Source organism: Opisthocomus hoazin, chromosome 18 (assembly GCF_030867145.1).
Source record: "Opisthocomus hoazin isolate bOpiHoa1 chromosome 18, bOpiHoa1.hap1, whole genome shotgun sequence".
Taxonomy (NCBI): Eukaryota; Metazoa; Chordata; class Aves; order Opisthocomiformes; family Opisthocomidae; genus Opisthocomus; species Opisthocomus hoazin.
In genome coordinates this window covers 15,661,282-15,680,296 of record NC_134431.1, presented here as the reverse complement: position 1 = coordinate 15,680,296, position 19,015 = coordinate 15,661,282, and the positions used below count along the sequence as shown (strand labels likewise).

At 46.9% G+C, this 19,015-nt stretch overlaps 1 protein-coding gene across 1 annotated transcript in view; it reads right to left on the bottom strand.

The window, feature by feature from the left end:
- Positions 1-223: 223 nt before the first annotated feature.
- Positions 224-19,015, bottom strand: part of CDH4 (cadherin 4) — a 461,186-nt gene continuing 442,394 nt past the window's right edge. The window contains exons 10-16 of the mRNA XM_075438458.1: positions 18,575-18,828; positions 14,974-15,116; positions 10,417-10,650; positions 8,974-9,207; positions 4,757-4,896; positions 2,673-2,837; positions 224-1,094 (exon numbers count right to left, since the gene is read on the bottom strand). Coding sequence (XP_075294573.1) covers positions 888-1,094; positions 2,673-2,837; positions 4,757-4,896; positions 8,974-9,207; positions 10,417-10,650; positions 14,974-15,116; positions 18,575-18,828 — 1,377 coding nt within the window. The 3' untranslated portion in view covers positions 224-887. The remainder of the gene's footprint in view (positions 1,095-2,672; positions 2,838-4,756; positions 4,897-8,973; positions 9,208-10,416; positions 10,651-14,973; positions 15,117-18,574; positions 18,829-19,015) is intronic.

The window sequence follows — 19,015 nt, the reverse complement described above, 5'->3', positions numbered from 1 at the left end:
GTCGGAGCTTTCTGTTGCAAGAACCAAAGGCTTTATCAATGCTATAGTTCCGTGCAGCTACATTGAGTGCGACCAGGTGACAGCAGAGCCCCCGGTCGGTGTTTTGCATCGGATAACACTGAATTATATACAACATGATGACTGGTTCACCACCTGCTGAGGCTTAAAGATGGCTGTTAAGATTGCGACTCAAAACATCTTCCCCCTCCCACCCCCCCCAAACGCTTCCACCCCAGAATGAGTCACCCCCTTAAAAAAAAAAGAAAAAAAAAAAAAGGCAAAAAAGAAACAATCTCCACAGTTTCTTTCTGTTAACTCCTTCCCAGCTAGAACTGGCTTAGGGTCACAGGGAGTGCTGCCCAGGATGGTTGTATGTTTGTTTTCATCACTCCTGAGATTGAAGGGAATCTGATACATGCACCAAAAGGCACTTTCAAATATATATATATATATATTTTAAAAACAGTGCTTCTGTTCTAAGAAATTCAAGTTAAGACAGAGTGCCTTTCACTCTCTTTAGTCATAAAGCAGATAAACGAGCAATATCCCAGCTGACATTAAAAAAACCAAACCAAAACAACAACAAAAAACCTGCAGCAGAGACAAGTGTTCATGCGAGACAGCTCAATATTCTAAAAAAAATAAAACACTGGAAAGGAAAAATAAAGGAAAAAAATAAAGAAACCTCCTATATCACCACTAAAAGTAACAATACAGTCAGCAGGGGATATTAATTAAAAAAGCTGCCACATCTGTACAGTTCTTGCTTCTGCATCAGCTCTTTTTGTTAATGTTGTCATCTGTGGGTTTGTTTTTGTTTTTGAATTGTTTTTTTTTTTTCTTCTTCTTCTTCTTTTTGTTTAAATTTTAAATAACGTGAGGTCAGTTTAATCTTCCTCGCCTCCCCCGTACATGTCCGCCAGTTTCTTGAACCTGGGCCCCCAGTCGTTCAGGTAGTCGTAGTCCTGGTCCCCGGAGCTGGAGGAGTTGAGGGAGCTGACGGAGCCGGCGGTGGAGCCGCTGCCCTCGTAGTCAAAGACGAGCAGGGAATCGTAGGGGGGGGCCGTGGGGTCGTTGTCCGCCGCTCGCAAGCCCTGGGGGGGGCAAACACATGGCGTTAATGCCCACCACGGGGTTTTATGGTGACGGGGCCAAGGAAGGGTGCTCGGGTGAGGGTCTGGGTTGGTTGGGATCCCTGCAGCAAAGCTGAACGAGGATGGGGAGAAAATGAGAGTCCTGGGGCTTCCCCGTGCCCGGCTGGAGCCCTCCCAGCTGCCCCCAGCAGAAAATCCAGCAACTCTCAGTGCCTCTGGAAAAGAGCCTGATGGAGCAAGAGGGGAGTTATTTCTAAGGATCCAGCTTTGGATCTGGAAAGCTTTCAACTCTGGACAGCCTGTCCTTCCTGGGGTTGCCTGTTAGGATTTCCAGCCTGGCCAGTGAAAGAAGGAACAGCACCCTTCCTCTCCTACCAATAACCATTATTTTAATTTTGACGATTTTGATCCCTTCAGAACAAAAGAAAAATCACTCCTAGCAAAATACGCCCTTTCCTCTGCAATTCGGAGAGACTCGGGGCGTGACGTCCTGGGCAGAGAGTTGGGAAGTGCTGCTGATCCTGTGCGTTGTAGGCAGCAGGCCATGGAAATGGCCTTGGGATACGGAGAAAAAAATTGCCTTGCTGCAGCCGAGTGTCAGGACAAGCCTAGTGGAACAGACCTGCGACAAAGCAAAACGCTCTGCAGTCACACCTTCAGACGCCCCAGTCTCGGCGCGGGGAGACGGAGCGGGTTTCACTGCAGCCGCAGCAGCCGGAGCATGTGCAAGAGTGAGTCTTCATGTGCATGTGCGTGTGCAAAAGTGTGTGAGAAGGACGGGCAGGAACAAAGGGAGAAGGAATTTTAATGATGCAAATGAGAAAAAGCACAGCAGGAAATGGATATAATAATAGAATTAAATCGCTATAACATTTATTCCTTCTGACTTCAGAAATGTGTTCTGTCTCGGAGGAAATAATGCATTGATTGGTTTGTAACCACTCAATCACTCAGAACTAAAAATTAGATAAGAAATACTAAATGGAAAGATCCCTGTACCAGCAGACAAAGGAGCAGCAGTCTAACATAAAATAAAGAAACCCTCTCTGATCTGAGATGAATCTCTTTGTTCTGCAAACTCTTTGAGGCTTTAGACCAAACAGAGCTTACTAAGGCGGCACGGACTGGGAAATAATCCCAAGTCCAGGAGCCGCAAACGGCGCCTTTGGCTTTTGGCAACCCCGCGGCTGCCTTGCCACCGCCTCCCAACCCGGACATCGCTCCTTTGTCCACGTCCAGACAACGCTTCTCCTGATAGCCACGGCAACATTCAAAGTAACCCAAGGGAGAGCAGGATGGCTTACACCGCCCGGATGCTGAAAAGCACGGTATTTGTGATACCCACGTCAGAAATCCTGGGATTTTGTTTCGCACTTTGGCTTTTTGCAGGCTCGGTGCCTTTATTCGGCCAAGTCCTGTGTCCTTTGCTTACGCCAGTCGTTCCCCTGGCTTTGATCAGCCTTCTCATGCGAGTAATAGCATCGCTTCGTCCATGCAGCCAGGAAGCTGCTGCATAGCTGATTTCAGCTGGCTGCTAAAGCTTTTACGATGTTACGCAGGACACCCTACAGAACATACCTCATTAATAAAGTCACCAATATCCCCTGGATGTGGGATTACTGGTCTTACAGGATACTGCGGTTCAGCACCAATGGGTCTTTCATCCACCCTTCTGACTCCAGGTGTCTTGTTCAGCACGTGATCCATGGTCTCCGGCTGCTGGAGCTGGCTTAGGTCGTAATCCTGTGACAAGTGGAAAGGCACAGAGTGAAACCAAGAGCTTTTTGTTCCGATCGCCTGCCCACCCGATGTACAAACAAGCCGAGGGGTCTAATCCTACTTCAGTTGAAGTTCGGCGGCAAATCTTGTCCCCGTGTATGTAGTGCCTCTACCTAAATTACAGATGAACCTGACCTCTGAGTAGCTCATAAAATTGACGTCCTAAGAGCGTATCTTAAAACATAGTTAAATCAAATATTTAAATACTTCCTGAATATTTTACACTGTGTCCAAATCTTTGGGATAAAAAAATTGCCTTTGGTTTGCATGTGCACGGATACGTGCATAACTTTTTGATGAAACACATAATCTACTGTAAAGACACAGTGCTGGTAGACGTATTATTGCAATTACATTTGTACAGAAATAAAAACATTAAAATGTGTATTGCATTTATGCATGTAGGCCTTTCAAAGTAATTATGTTCTTTCTGCTTGTGAAAAATCCCAACAGAACAGGCTTCTATCAAGGAATGAAAACCAGGTAATATTTCATTAAAAATGTATTCATCTAGGTAATGGTGTTTTGCTGCTCTTCCTTTGCTGTTATTTTTAACGAACCCTTTCTAAAATATTTAAACCTACAGTATAGTTGCCTCAAACCAGACACTTCAGCTAGTTTGAATGCTTGTAACAGTACTTTGTTCTACCGGCAAAACTATTCTTGTGCTCAGACAGGGATGACTGAATCTCCAGGAGCAATATTTATAAATAACTTGTCAGTAGCAAGAAAAAAGAAATGCTAATTGCAAGGATTTTTCTCTGGAATAAGAAGTTCTCAAGTTTCGGGCAAGGCCCCTGCTCGGCTCCCCGTGGTGGTTCTCGCCCGGCTCAGCCGCTCGCCGCCGGGTGCCACCGGGACCTCCACGGCAGGACATGCTGCAGCAGTTTTGTCTTCTCTGCAAGCCCCAGGCACCAACCTTCAGAGTGACTGACACCAACCACGCACGCAGCAGCCTCCGCCCAGACCCCAGAACCAGGCAGTCCATTGAAGCAAGCAAGAATCGAGCCTTTATATGATGCAAAGCCACATAACTTGTGTGAATATCCTATTTGAGAGTGTCAAGAGTGTCTTTACTTGTGTTAGGAATAAAAAACCGGCAACTTCAACATGAGTGACCAAACTCTGCTATTTTAGCTGAGGAAATACATCCGTAGCAGAGGGACAGCACATCCCAGGAGCGCAGGGCAGGGAAGCTTTTCATGCAACATCAACATCGGTGTCTGTAAGCAGCAGCCACCGCGGAAAAGCTGACACGCTCGGGCAGACTGTGGCTCAGGGCTCTGTCACCAGGCAAAGCTTTGCCACTCTGCGCTTCGCGGCGAGAAAGAAAATCCCCAAATGTATTCAGGCATTTCTCACAAGCCACGTCCGGAAATTAAAAGAAATTAAAGGCACATTAGAGACGATGAAGTAAATGCAGGGGAAGCCCACAGAAGCTCTAGGCTCAAGCAAGCCAAGGCAAGAGCCTGCAGCCACAGGTCTGGGGGAGGGTGGTAGCTGCTGGCTGGTTTTACGAAGATCTCTGATGGGGAATGCTAAAATACACGATCTTAATGACCAAAATAGCAGAAATATTGTTTGAACGTGAGTGTCAGTAGAATGATTTATAGTCCTTCCCCAGGAAGGTGGCTTAGGGGGTAGCAAAATCCATGTGGCACCGTCCTGCTTGAACAGGAACATGTCCCGGTGACACGCGGGACCTAAGCTGGCTCTCATCGATGTCCGTGCAACACTGGGGAAGCCAATAAAGCTGCCTGGGCATTAACAAAGGTGAAGACCACCCTTTGCAAGTACTTCTGTGAAAATAATGTGCTTTCTGGCTTTTTGGGAGTACAGATTGCACAGCTGCTCTTTCGCCACGACCTGTGGGCTCTTCTCACCTGGTCTTCCTCTCCACCTCCCTCTTCATCGTACTTCAGGATATTGTCCCTGACGTCGTCCTCGGGGTCAATCAGGAGCTGCTTGGTATGGCGCTCCTTCTCCCGGCGTTTCATCCACACCACGAACAGCAGAACCATGGCTGTAACGGAGGAGAAGCGGGGTGAGCCTGGATCTCACATGATGTGGGGCCAAACCTTGTGTGTCAGTGTGTGGTGCCACGTCTCAACACCTCACCTGCGGAGAACCTCATTGGCTGCTAGTAAGAGGAATAAAATTTTATCCTATTGCATGTTCTAATTTATAAGGGAGAGATCAGTGAGAGCTGTAAATACCGTGACAAGCCTCCACCACAAACATTTTATTAAGATCCATCACGAATGCTGACTGAGCTGATGTTTATCAGAAGTAAAACACACAATCAAAAGAAAAGCAAACAAAATGTGAAAACTGATGCTTTCTGAAAATATTTGATCTAAATCCTGAATTTTCAGGATTAGATTTCCACCTTTATTTTATTCAGGGGCATAAAATAAAGGTGCAGGAAAGAGAGCTGCAGAGGTGCTGAGCAGCAGACAGGTACAGATGCCCAGCACCCTTGCATGAGCGGCTGTTCCACCAGCACGACGCAGCGATGCCTGTTCGGGTCACGAGTCCTGGCCATGGCAGTCATTTCATTGTCGTCTGCAGCATGACATGCAAAATTGAATTTGGGATGGTGGGTAATACTGGGTCGCACAATCCAACTTGGGCTCACTCTTACTCTTTTTTGGTGAGTGAGGGAGGCTTTCTAGACTTCCAAGATCACATCAGCCAGGACAGTAGCATTCACATTTGGCCATCGACTGGCAACAAGGGAGAGCAAATCTGGTAGCACATAGCCAACGTCCTCGGGCATCAGCATTTATGTGCCAAGCCCTGGCTAATATCTCTCAGTACGGTAACAGAGAGATGAACGGTTCTTGAATCATGAGAAATTTTCCCCCACATCAACAACGCTACCCAAAGGGAAAGCTGGCTCCCGGCTCCTTGTCCTTCAAAGGGCCACCCATGTCCCAGAGGCTGTGCGCTCTCTGTGACTTACTACATGGGAGTCGCTCTGGGAATTGAAGTCTCCACCAAGATAAGGCAACCAGACCTTGTCCTCTGCAAGAACCTGTTAATACGTTAGTTTTCATTCTCATACTCAGTAGCTGCAAATAATGCCATCAAACATGAAATTAAGCCTGGACAGCTGATGCAGTTACAACTCCCCATGTCTGCTCTCCCTCTGTTCTCCACATGAGCCACACATGACGCTGTGATGGTGGCAATCTGCAGAAGAAGGGAGAGACGGATGGACAGCGGAGGTGGGAACGTGTGGCCATGGGAATGTGTTCCTTTCACTTCGGTCAGTCCTTGACTGTGCCAGAACAATTCAGCCAACACAGTGAACCCAGGCAGGAGGTAAGATCCCAAACTCTCTCTGCTTTTTTTAGCTGCATAATGAGAAGGAACAACTGCTGTTCTCCACCATCTCATACTCTACAGGGTTTTCTTTCCCTTTGCCTCTTCATGAAGCCTTGGCGTGCTTCACCGAGGGCATGGATGGAGAAGAGACCCAGACGCTGCAGACACAGGCGGGCAGCCCGCAGCCTCACGGTGTGGAGAGGTGGTGGGGAGGATCTGAGTTTTCCCTCCCAGCACCGAAGTGTTTATACCCGACAGGAATTCAGTGAAGTGAGCAGAAGAGGACCGGACAGCTAATTACCGCCATTGTGTGCCAATTGGCTGCCACCCCTGCCTGCCAGCTAACAGAACTGTTTTCAGATAGTTCAGCATTTCTTTAATGCTTATCCTAGATCTATTCAAGAGAGAAAAAAGAAAAGGAAAGAAAATGTAACTCTTATCTGCAACATAAAACCTCAGCTCTTTAGCAGACTATTGAAGTCCTTTTCTCGTTGTTCCTTTTCAAGTCTCTCACAACAAGATACCTGCCTAGTCCACAAAGACAATATTATAATGGTTACCAGGGTTTATCTTTTTCTTTTTTTTTTTTAAATGCTACTTTTTCATGCACTTGTGGAAAAAACTGTGCCATTAACGCCTTTACAGCTACCTTGAAAAAAAAAAAGACCTTCAAAGTGTCAATAGCGGATGTAGTGCACTCTCCTTCCTTTTATTCACTCTGCAGAATGGGAAGTGCTATTACTGCTGTTAGACCCATTTTCACTCTGCATGTAGTTTTCCTTGAAATCTATTGTCTTCACCCTTCACAATTTTTTATTGCATTGCTCTTCTAAATGTGTTATTCGTGCGGCTAATACATCAGGTACCAGCAAGAAACAAAAACCTTTGAGTGAAGGTAAAGCCAGCAACTTCCTTCACCTGAGCAACCTCAGCTCTGTCCCCTGGTTGCTTCTTCCTTTTAAAGCCATCAAACTTTGACCTGCTGACTCTAAAATGGACAAATAGCACAAAAACCTCCACATCAGCCTTCTTCCGGGCTATTGTTCAGAGGTCATGATACAAAACAGACAGAAAGGAGTCAAAACACTGGAAGGATGTCACTGGAAAACTGCTCATCGCAAATTACATTTTTCATCGCTTTGCAGCTCTTCAAGATTAAAAAAAAAGTCAATTAGAATTACAATGAATGTAAAAATAAGCTTTTGTAATAAAAACCATAATTTAAAATGGGATAATGTATCTGAAAATGAAAGGAAGAATCTCTTAAATCAAATGTCCTTCAGCTGAAGTTAATTTCAGACAATAGGATTTTCAACTGTTTAAATCATATTTTAGCACCAGATTTATATGAGAGTGGCAAAAAGAAGTCTGGTGTTTTATCACCTCTGTGGCTTCCAGTGCCAACTTCTAGCCCACCGGCAGCAGCCTGCCTGCACGCCCCACGTACCGAACGAGGAGGGACTGACGAACACCACATCTTCTGCGTGCGCAACGGCGGTGCATTCGCCAGAAATGCCCTCCCTGAAGGGAACAACCCAAAACATTTTGCTACTGGGACTCCACACCCAATGAAGGACAGAAACTGGGCATAATGTCTAGGCCCTGGGATGCTTCCACCGGCTCCGATGGGCTGGATGAGGGGTGGGGACTGCACAGCTCCCAACACCCAGATTTCTTGCTGGCTCTCCAGCCTGGTACGGCAAATCAGTTCTACACTGATCTATTCCCATCGCTGGCCCAGGAGGATGGATGTTTGCCTGGAGATGACCCATTCTCTTAATGTACCATATCATATCCACATTAGGTGACATTTGTAGCATACGTCGCTCTGTCTGCTCTCTGTTTAAACACATTGGGGGTAAATATTAAATGTGATCTAGCACCATAACTCCCATTAGCTTTAATGGGAGTCCCATGGTTTCATCCTGTGTTTCTTGATGAATATTTACCTCATTGTACATTTCAGCGCTCGTTTTTATCTATTCCTACTGTGCCAACTCCTGCTTGAAGTTATAATGATATAATTTTTATTTTTAAGTGCGCGCGCACATGGTTACTGGTAATGCTCACGAAAGCCTGGGACTAACAGCGTTACTGGGCAAAAGGGATGGCTTTGCCTCCAGCACAGGGACGGCCAGCCCTTCTCCGCGATGCACCCCCAGGCTGCCGGTGCTTCTGACAAACTGGGGAACCTTCCCCTATAAACACTCACAGTCCACCACTATTCTCCAATCTGTTGTCATTTTACAAGCAATGGGAATAACTGCCATTCTTCTTTTCCTTTGAACAGGCACAAACTACAGCTATGCACTGGCTCTGCCAGGGACTATTCCTGACTCTCATCACCAGCACATCTGGTATTGGGAACCAGCACATCCACAGCCAGCCAGGGACAGCCAGGGACCTGAGAACTATAGGGAAGTCTGACGCAGGATTTTGGACAAGTCCTTCAACTTTTTCCTGCAAAACGTGGAGAATCGTATAGCACTCACTACATACAAGATGTTGTTGGGTGTAACGATGTTTGTAAAGCTACTGAAAGTCTTGGAAAGAGAACTCCAACACACGCAGAGAGTGCTCTAGCTCGTTTTGCTGACACTGCAGCAAAGGAGGTTTGAATGCAGATGTGTGAACCACCCCCCGCAACCCAAAGCTCATGGCTCTGTCCTTGGCACAGAGCTTGCATGGCCCTTGAAAAATACCCCGTATAGACAGGGAACAAGATGGGAAATGTGGTATCTCCCAGCAGTGTCACTCCTGCAGTACTTACACAGTAAAATGATGATGCAGATCAAGATGGCGATGATGGCGCCCGTGCCCAGCCCCGCCGCAGCCACCGCCCCGATGGTGGTGCAGTCGCCGTTCTCGTCGCACGGGCACACCTTCACCTTGATGACAGATGTGTTGTACAAGGGGGGGTTTCCTGAGTCCGTCACGATGATTGGCACATCATACACACCGGCTTCCAGGTACATGATTCGTAAACTAAGCTGGGCGTAATCACCTGGAGAGACCAAGACAGACAGCCTGATGACAGACACTCTGGTAGAACCTTGCAGCCGCACTCGTACACGCAGCGCTCCTCTCCCAGGGCACTCTACCAAGTCCTGAAGAAGAGGCTACCACCAACACACCTGGGCAGGAGTTTCCGATGTCTGTCCTAACACTTACCGACAATCAAGTCTATGTTTTGCAAAAAACTGTGTTTTCACTGCTGCACTAACCTACCTAGATGCCAACTGCAAATACAGTTGCATGCATTTAAAATGGAATGAAATGCAAATACTGAAGCGTGGATGATGCTCCCTGGGTCTGGGCTGCCCCTGGCCACTGTGCAAGCTCTCTGCTTGCCCACCTTCCCACCTTGGGCTTTTTGGGAGGCCCATCGCCCATCGATGACATGCTCAGCCAGGTAAACCTTCTTACGTTCCCACCCTGCAGGTGTTCAAAAAACATGCAGATATGGCACTTCAGGACATGGTTTAGTAGGCATGGTGGTGATGGATTGACGGTTGGACTTGATGATCTTAGAGGTCTTTTCCAACCTTAATGATTCTATGGTAAGAGCTGTGGGACTGAGCCCCAAGCTGCGAGGGCACAAGCCATTGCCCCTGGCCTGGCAGAGGGTCCCAGACCTCAGTGAGAGGGACCAGCTTTGAAGCCAAAACCAGCACTCATGCTCCATGATGTTTTCCATCCTTTGCTGAAACTACCAATAAGAGGAGCAATTAGGGCCATTTGTGGTTGCATGCTGCAATATAAAAATCCTTCACATACTGGTAATCTTCACACTTACCTAGCCCTCCTGGTTCCATGGTAAATTAAAAGGCTGCCTTTATGCAATTACGGTCAGAGAAATGAACATTGATCCTGATTGTGGCTTATGACAATTACACTGGAACATAAGGAAGACTGATAATAGCTTTTTTCCCCTTGGCCATTATGGATGATTTATACTCTGTTCACTACTGATAACTGTTCATAATTATGAACTGCATTAAAAAAAGCCAAGTGCCAAGGCTCTTAGAGTTATGCTGCAGGTCTGATACAAATCATTTCTGATTAACTATCTTGTCTATAATGTTAGCCATAATGTGCTTTAAAAAATAAAAATCAGATAAAAAAAGTAGCAAAGTTTGGAAGTTTGAAACCGCACGTGGCCTCATTAGTGAATCAGAGTCCAAATGTCCTCAGGATTGCCTGCCCCATTTACCATTCAGCCGTGTTATGGTCCAGTTCTTCCTCACCGCAGATGGCACACTTGGCAGCTCGAAGACAAAGGGCCCAACGTTTGGATCGATGTCAGCATCCGCGGCTGTTATGTTGATGACATTCAGGTTTGGCTTTTCACAGATCTGTGCCTCCTTTGGCAGGAGCTCAGGAGCATTATCGTTGATGTCGATTAGGTAGATCTGCAGAGTGCCAGTGCCGCTCGCGGGGGGTATACCTGAACGGGAGAGGCAGAGCCGAACATGGACCGATGGCCATCACTCGAGAAGCAGCGGGTATGACAACACCATGGACCAGCCCCGTCTCTGCCTTCCAATTTCAATAAACCAGGACTTTCACCCTCCCTCCTTGGACCTCATTAGGGACATATTGCACTTTCATGGTCCCTTGCTTTAAGAGGTATTATTAAAACTTCCCCAAGCCTCCTAATGTTGCTGTTTTTCGCTGCTGCAGAGGTTGAGTTCTGCAGATTTGTAGCCTACAGCAATGTCCTTAGTCAAACTCTGAAAATACAAAGAGGTGATGCCAAGCTGCTAGCGCAAATTTTGGTAATGGCTGTTTTGAAGAAGAAAAACCATTAGAAAGATAGCTAACAGGAGGAAGAAGAGGGCTTGGAGGTTGTGAAAAAAATAAGTAGTGTAATCTGCTGGCCAGCATTTACTATAGCACTTGCTAGCCAGTTTTCAGATTTGTAGACATTACACTGCTTCAAAGAAAGTCCAACGCCAGCCCATTCCACAGTCATCCCTAGCTTTAGTGGTGAAGGTCCTCGCTCAAAGCCTACGGTATGAGCTAACCATCACCAAAAATATTGGGTGATGCTACCGACCCACGGCAGCAGCAGTGCGTCCCAGTATTCTTCATCCTCTCTCCATTTGTCCCAACCAGCAGGGATGCTGCAGCACAGCAGTCCAGGTCCTCAAGCCACGTATTGATTTGTCTGACTAATGACCACTTACACAAAATAGCCCTGGCAAGAGTGAACAGCTTTCCCTGAGATGGCACAGTATTTTTAACTTCTCTCCCCAAACATACATCCGGCAGCTCCGTCTTGGCCTGCCCACTGCCTCCCTTCTCAGGCAGTATTGCTTCAGCAATTCTTTTTTAAGTTTGCATTTTCAGTCCTGGCTCTTCCTCCCGGTGCTGGCTATAAAACTACACAAACCACTTCCCACTAGACTTTCAAATGTTGCTTCTGTTTCCATGAGCTTTCCTTCCTACACTCCTTTCTCGTGTCTGCTCCATTTTTCAAGGGAGCCTTGGAAACTCTGAAGGAGCCCTGAAAATCCTTCTTTCATGGTTCCTACATAAGCTCTTCAGTCATCGGTGTCATCCTTTCATCTAGCAAGCATGGGGCAGGTCTTCCTCTAAAACAGCATCTTTGATCAGCCTTGAAAGTTTCTGGAGGGACAGAAAGCCCATCAAGATACTGGGGCTGCTGAACACGGCAACTGACTTTTGGGACCAAGCAAAGTGATTTCACTGCTTTCACGTTAGCTAGAATATCTTCTGGGATGAATGCAAGGCCCACACTCTAACCTCTGAGAGAGACTGAACTCAAACTAGCAGTCCGGAGAGGCACTAACTGGCATGTGGCTGAAATCACCTGCAATTGCCGCACACACAAATGCAGTTTTGTAGGGCTGCTGGGTGTTGTTGGGCTCCAGTTCCCGGTATTTTAGTTTTTTTGTGCTCCTGAGTGCAGTTCTGGGGCACTTTCAGGAGAAATGAGAAGTAAACAATTTTTTAAATGTCCAAGTATTACAAACCATGGAACACTTCAAATTATTTCAGCTGTCTTATGCGGAGAGAGGAAGGATGTGGGTAGAACATGTAATGACGACTATAAAGGATCCTCAGACTTTACGCTCAAGTGATAAGCACTACCGTAGCACCACTGACTCCAGCGGAGAAGCTGGTCCACTCCCTGAAATTAAGGTTGAAACAGTAATGAGAGTATTTAGAAAAGACAAAGCACACAGCTGCTACATCTACATTTAAGGGTTGTATTCCCCGTCATTGCCTTCTTCACAGTGCCAGCGTCAGCACTCCTGGAGCAAGGTACAACCCAACGGGCTTCCGTGCTCAGCTGCAAGCAGGAGTCACTCCCATCCTGCTCATGCAGAACGGAATTTCTAAGGAACTTGGGCCACTGTCCTGACAAATCAGGGCAGAAACGAATGAAACTGCGTGTGTGACTAACTGGCATCTTCTTGGCATTGCGTGCCTGCAGAAAAACCAGGAACCTGCACGCAAAGGCACTGATGCTGCCTGGTCTCCTACAGGACTGGGCCCCAAAGGTGAGCTCACACGGGGTGCTCTGCTGTCGAGGAAGGGCCAGGACCTTGTTTCCATCAGTTACAGAGTCTCTCTCCCCTGTTCAGCTCCCTATATTATGAAACCTGTTGGAACATGATATATTTGAGTTCTCAGCTTCCCTGTAAGATTGGTTGAAATCAGCTGAAGGGTTCAAACACTGCCAGGCTCCAGACTTGTGCCAGACACAGTGTGACCCAGGAGCCTCTCTCTCCTGGGAAACCATGCTAATAATAGGTGGTTGATTAGGATTCCCCCTTTTTCTCCTTTACACTGCAGCCAAGACTTTTCTTACAGTGAGTATCTCTGCACTGTAGCCCAGGGAGAGAAAGAGAGCACGCTGGAGGAGTATCTGGCTAAACTGCTTCTTTATCATATACTGTAAACAGCAAAAAGAACCTAAGGAAACAAGATGCTGCTGCTTCTTCAAGAAAGAAAGAAAAATCCTCACCAAAACCCCCAACCCAGAGCCTTTCTTTGATGAGTATGTGATACCAGAGAACCCGGAACTTGGGAGAAATGTGAGAAGAGTCTATTAGCCTAGATGAAACTTTAGCTGTTATCCTAAGCACTCTAGACAGAATTTTAAATAAGGTGTTGCTTTATGTGCATTTTAATGGCTGCAATATACCAGTGATAGATTAATTTTTCAGAATAAAGAGATTTATCTAGGTCCTCACTGTCTGAGCTGCTCAATGATGGATGTGGAGGAGCTGCTGCACTGCAGCATCAGCACTGAAGCCAAGGAAAGGGGTTAACTCCAAATCATGTTGTACGAAGTTCCTGGGATTTGCAAGGTCAGATGGCGAGGATTAATTTGATGGGTTCAAGCCCTACCACTACTTTTATGAATAGACTCAGCCAACTCATTTGACCTGTTTTGCCCTGGGGCTCTTGCAGATGAATGCTGCCAGATCCCCTTGGGACTATTTTGGATTTCACCGCCCTGGCTGTATTCACAGAGGGGAAGCCTGGGATGAGGCTGTGGGACCACACCAGTCCTACCACTGACGGCATAAAGAAGGGGCAAAACCTGCTTCTTGGTACCGCTACTCAGCATGGAAACTCTTCCATGAGTTTGCCTTCCCTTGGGACCCACAACTCAGTGATGGAAGTGAAGCCTGAAGCCCCAGAGGAAACAAGCTTTCATTAGACCTGCAAGCATCGCCATATCTACTCATAACGGACATGGCACCCTTCCGCCTGAGGGCTGACAAGAGCTGACACAGAAACTGTTCTGAAAGCACCTACGGAGTATGAACAATATACTTCGGTGCTCACAGCCAAGCCTGGACTTCATTTTGATGCTGAAGCATGGCTCTGGTTTGATTTGAGTGCTCAGCACCCTGCAGGGGAAGGCGAGGGTGGCAGAGGGGCAGGAAGGCCCTCTCCTTCTCCAGGGAAGCTACCGAGCCCTCCACAAAGCCTCTTCCACCTGGAGGAAGTGATAAATGAAATAACAGCACGGCCACAGCTAGGTATGGTTAGTAAAACAGTCCTCAACTCCTCCTAATCGGAATTAGGAAGAGAAGTCCAGGACAGCAGCAGCAGACCGTCTGCCCTTGGGTGAGATCAGTGCTGAGGTTCACAGTGCTAATTTGACCAAAAGCGCTGTGTGATCTTTAATGAGTAGAGAAGAGCAAGCCTTAAGAGGACTCCTCCGTGAGAAGATCTGTACTGGCCTCAGCGACTTTGACAATAAAGCACACCAGCATCTAGACACTGTGATGATGGCTGGACATTTCAGAAATAGTAGCGCACGGAGAGAGATTAGCTCCGATGACAGACAGACAGACACCTTTCATGAGAGCCACAGCAGTTCAATGGATTGCCTCCTGCCATCCCCTACAATTATTTCTGGTTTCCTGATGGAAGGCTTCCTGCACGCTCTGATCAGTGCCTTTGGGACGATTACCAGGACCGGTGTGTTCGGCAGCCCTTGGAGAGCACATCCCTTTGATATTTTTCTAAGTTCAGGCTACACCGCTGCACTGAACTCCCCAAATCGATTTTCCATTTGCCCTCCCCTTCCCTTAATAACACTCTCTGTATACTGTGCACATTTAATTTACTCCAGCAATTTCCCATCCCACTTTCACATTTTTGACCATAAAAAGCTGGGAAAAAGATAACTTATACTGACAACTCTGTCAGGGCATCATTTCTCTTAATGCATCACATTAGAGTCTTATTGAAGCATGAACAATGTGAAGCCTGGGCTCACCGTTGTCAGCCGCCAAGAATGTGGCCTCGTAGACGTTATTCTTAATGTAGTCTGACTCTCGATCAAGGACAGCAGCAGTAGTGATCTGACCATTTGTGGCATTAATGTTCAGCCAGTTTGCAGGATCTGACAGCTTAGAGTATCTACAGAGAAAGGAAATAAATACATGGCAGTCTTCTCACTGACGTATCCTTAATATTGCTTGAAACAAGGTTTTTCTGGACTCCTGACCCATGATTCAAAGGACCTTTGAATAACTGGTTTTGTTGACAAACAAAACGCTAATTGAGTATCTGTTTTCTGACCTCTACAATTACTCAATTTTTCCATTTCTTTCATTTTAAAGGTTTTTCTCTCCACTAAATGCCACTTACATGCCAGCTTCCCGCTGCTGGGACTGGACGTAGCCTGAAGTCTCTGCAGCTGAGGAGAAATGGGGTTTGCAATGACCACTGCATTCGTATGCCTGAATTAGAGGGTGGATTCCTGCCCTCTCCTTCTCTTAACGTTGCCCTTCTTAAAAAACTCTTGCTCTAATGGCATGGATATTCTTTTTTTTCTGCCCATCACTAATAAACACCAGTTTGGGAAATACCATACTGGAAGACTGGCAGTTTTCAGGCTGCTCTTCTGCATCAGAATTGTATCTTCAGCAGCAATTGCCCTGGGGACACTACGATGGGAACTCACAGCTGCATGAAGGTGTGAACCCAAGGGTGAAGCCACTTCAGTGCTGCTTTCCTGAACCAATTTTTTTCTGTTCTTGAAATAGCAGGTAAGATGATTCTATGCACATGGGAGGTTCGAAGAGAGCAGCGACAAGGGAGTCCCCTCGGCAGTCCCAGGCGTGCCCTGGGCTGGAAGGACCCGACGGCAGACTTGCTTCCCAGTTACTCAGTCAACTCACAGCCCAAGTCTGTTCATGTCCTACGCAGCCAGCTAGGAACATGGTTTTTTTTGGGCAAACTTCTTCCATGTTCTCCAGATCTCGCTTGTTTTCTTGTTTTTATTTTTTTAATTGCTTTTGATTTCTACCTCTTGGTTTTGTACAGTTGAAATGGACCCTTATTACCTAAACTGGAAGCTAATAAATGGCCAAACTATAAATTACTGAAATAAGCAAACAAAAACTGAGCTTATTTCACGAGTAACTCAGACCTGCTGATAATTTTACATAAATTTTTTGTAGTTAGATACGCAGGTGGGAGAACTTCTGGCTTCTGGTGAATATCCCTTTCCAGAAATGGGCTGTTTGAAGATGAAACTCAAAGGGAAACATGAGCTGCATCAATCTATGTGAGCAGGAAAGCAACACACAGCTGCACAAGCCCCTGCCAAAGGGAAGAATTACATTTCATGGAGCTAGGCTCTTCGGGATGTTTTCATTTCTTTTTAATACCACTGCTGTGAGTCTCCTGCCCTTTCTCTGCTAAATGACCAGGGATCCAGTTTCAAAGCTGGCTTTGTGAATGTGTCTGTGGCTAACGAGGATAACTTGAGGTGTGACATCAGCCATGCCAAGCTGTGCCTTACTGGAGATGCTTCTGCTTCCTTATCTTCTATTTGTCCAGGCTCTATTTCATCAAAGACTAATTAGAGAGAGACTGAAAACTGTCTGCAAGACACTAGCAGCTGGATCAGCTCTCTGCAAAGTTCTTATCATGGATCTGTAGGCTTAGCTTTTCGGGTATCTTTTTTCCTAACTCACCAAGGCCAACTGTGAAGAAAAAAACACAATATCCTTTGAATGGCTCACAAAGACAGGACCCCAACAACGCCCCAGTGCTTCTTGCAAAGCCTTGGCATTGGGCTGTCCTGATGGAAAGGGGCTAACAGAGATTGTACTGGGGTTTGGAAACAAAGTGCTGGTGGATACACAAAATGTGTGTCCCAGAAGCCCTAGGAAAAAACAGCTCAAGTAATTTGCTGTTCGTCTTCACGGAAAGTCTTACATGACCCTGCACACGCACTGTGCGAAGGGCTCAGCAGAGCCGGTCCTTCTCCCAGGAACGGCAGATGCTCGTTTGGATTACAGATCACCCACCTCCGCGGCAGAGGGAGTATTCAATCAGAAATGAGCTGTTCTCTCCTCGGAAAACCAGCCTTGGTACAGATGTCAGGGAAATAAAGACCCTTCAAAGGCCAATATTTCAAAAAGAATGTATGAAAAACTGGCTTGTTAGTTAGGATGGCCTCTCTCCTCCAAAGCTGCAATACCTGTCTAAAGACAACACAATGAAGCAGTGAACAAACTATCATTTTCTATGCCAGACAGCTCTGTGCCAGGTGAAATATTTCAAAACTCTTCCTGACACAAAGTGTCACAACTGATGCAAGTTTAAGTGGCCTCGGCTGCGGTCACATTGTATACTCGGGTTTTGCCAAAAATACTGCAGTCCTTACAGACTAGGAGTCAAAAAGAAACTAATTTCTGTGGATGCAGAAGAACCCAAGAGCAGGGAGCACCCTTCCCGTCTGCACGGACGGAGGCTGAAATGTTGTGAAAGGTGTCACAAGGACTCTCATTTTCACACACACGCTTCTGCCGATGTACTTCCCGGCGGGAAGGCGTGCGAGTCGGGGTGTTGGACCGTGGATTCAGTCCCCAGTCCGCCCAGGTGGGACAAAACACAGCGAGTGACACCCTCCTGGTCGCAGCACAGACTAAATCTGATCTTAGGTTGCCTCGCTCAAACATCTGGCTTTTAGAAGGCTAAAATTTTGCCAGATGAACCCCCTTCGTAGGGAAAGCAGCTAACAAGGAGGTTATGTTTGGCAGTTGGTCTGAGGGGAAAGGCAAGGCCAGAACAAATCCCGCTTACTGCAGAGCAGGCAAGGGCTGCTGGGGTGCTTTATACAGACTGGCATTAGCCAGATAAAGACCAAGTGCCAATGGCACGTGAACAGGTGCTTGACTGCTCGGGCAATATTTAACTGTATGACATCTCAAAAGCCTGCTCAGCAGCTGCTTCTCACCAAGCCAGCCCTGCCCTGAACGGGCTGACAGCTCCTCTCGCACTTGGTACTTTTTAAGCCAGGTTGAACCTAAATCCTCTGGAAGCAACACAAGACATGATTAAAAATTCCAGTCATTCCATCTGGAAATCTAGCCCTAGCCCTTTCTGTGCCTCAATTTCCCCCCTGTAAAACAAAAATAACAAAGGTGCCTTTTTCTAAACCTTTCTGTCTATAGAGTGCATGAGCAACCTAGGTCAAAGCATCCCTGACAAGGCAGACACACACCAGCACAGCGCAGCCCTGACCTGTGTCTCTGTAACAACGCAGGGACCCCTTGCTATCGACTGCTTGCATCTGAAGCTGCAAACTGCCCCTCTGCCCGCCAGTAACGTGGGATCCGACTCTGCCCTCCCAGACCCAGCCGCTCAGAGTCTGGCTTACCTGGACTGGGGAGGACTGCGAGTTTACAAGCTTGCAGGATACTCTGCAAGCGCTCGACCGAGGGTGCCCGTCCCTGCCAAGCATTTTACTCATATCACGTCAGTTAGTTTGTGAATTAGCTTTCAGCTGCTTTGCTCCCTGAATTTCTGCATCTGAAATCCCCCTCCTGTACACGAGCTCACTCGGCTGCCTGGTCTCCCACCTCACTGCCTGCTGCATGAAGCGATCAGGATCCACCGCTGAAAACGTCGTCAGGACTGTCCCCGTAGGCACCCCTTCCTCCAGCCTGATTAACTTGTGGTTTGTCGGGAAATACGGTGCTTCGTTGACATCCGTGACTGAAATGGTGACTCCTGCTGTCGACTGGAAGGACATCTGGATGCCACTGGCCAGGGGAGCTTGGTTTGATACCATCACGGTCAGCATGAAAGCTCTGTTCATCTCGTAATCGACTGCCTAAAACAAACAAACAAGCAAGTATAGAGCCAAGCAGAGAATAAAATCTACCTTCTGGCTGAAAGCTGCAAGATTTAGAAGGCAGATGATATCAAAGTCATTGCCACATCTCGTTTCCTCCTGAGCTCAGTTCTTCTGAAGGTGTAAATCCAGACCTGCTTCAATCCAGTGGAGGGTTTGGCCTTCC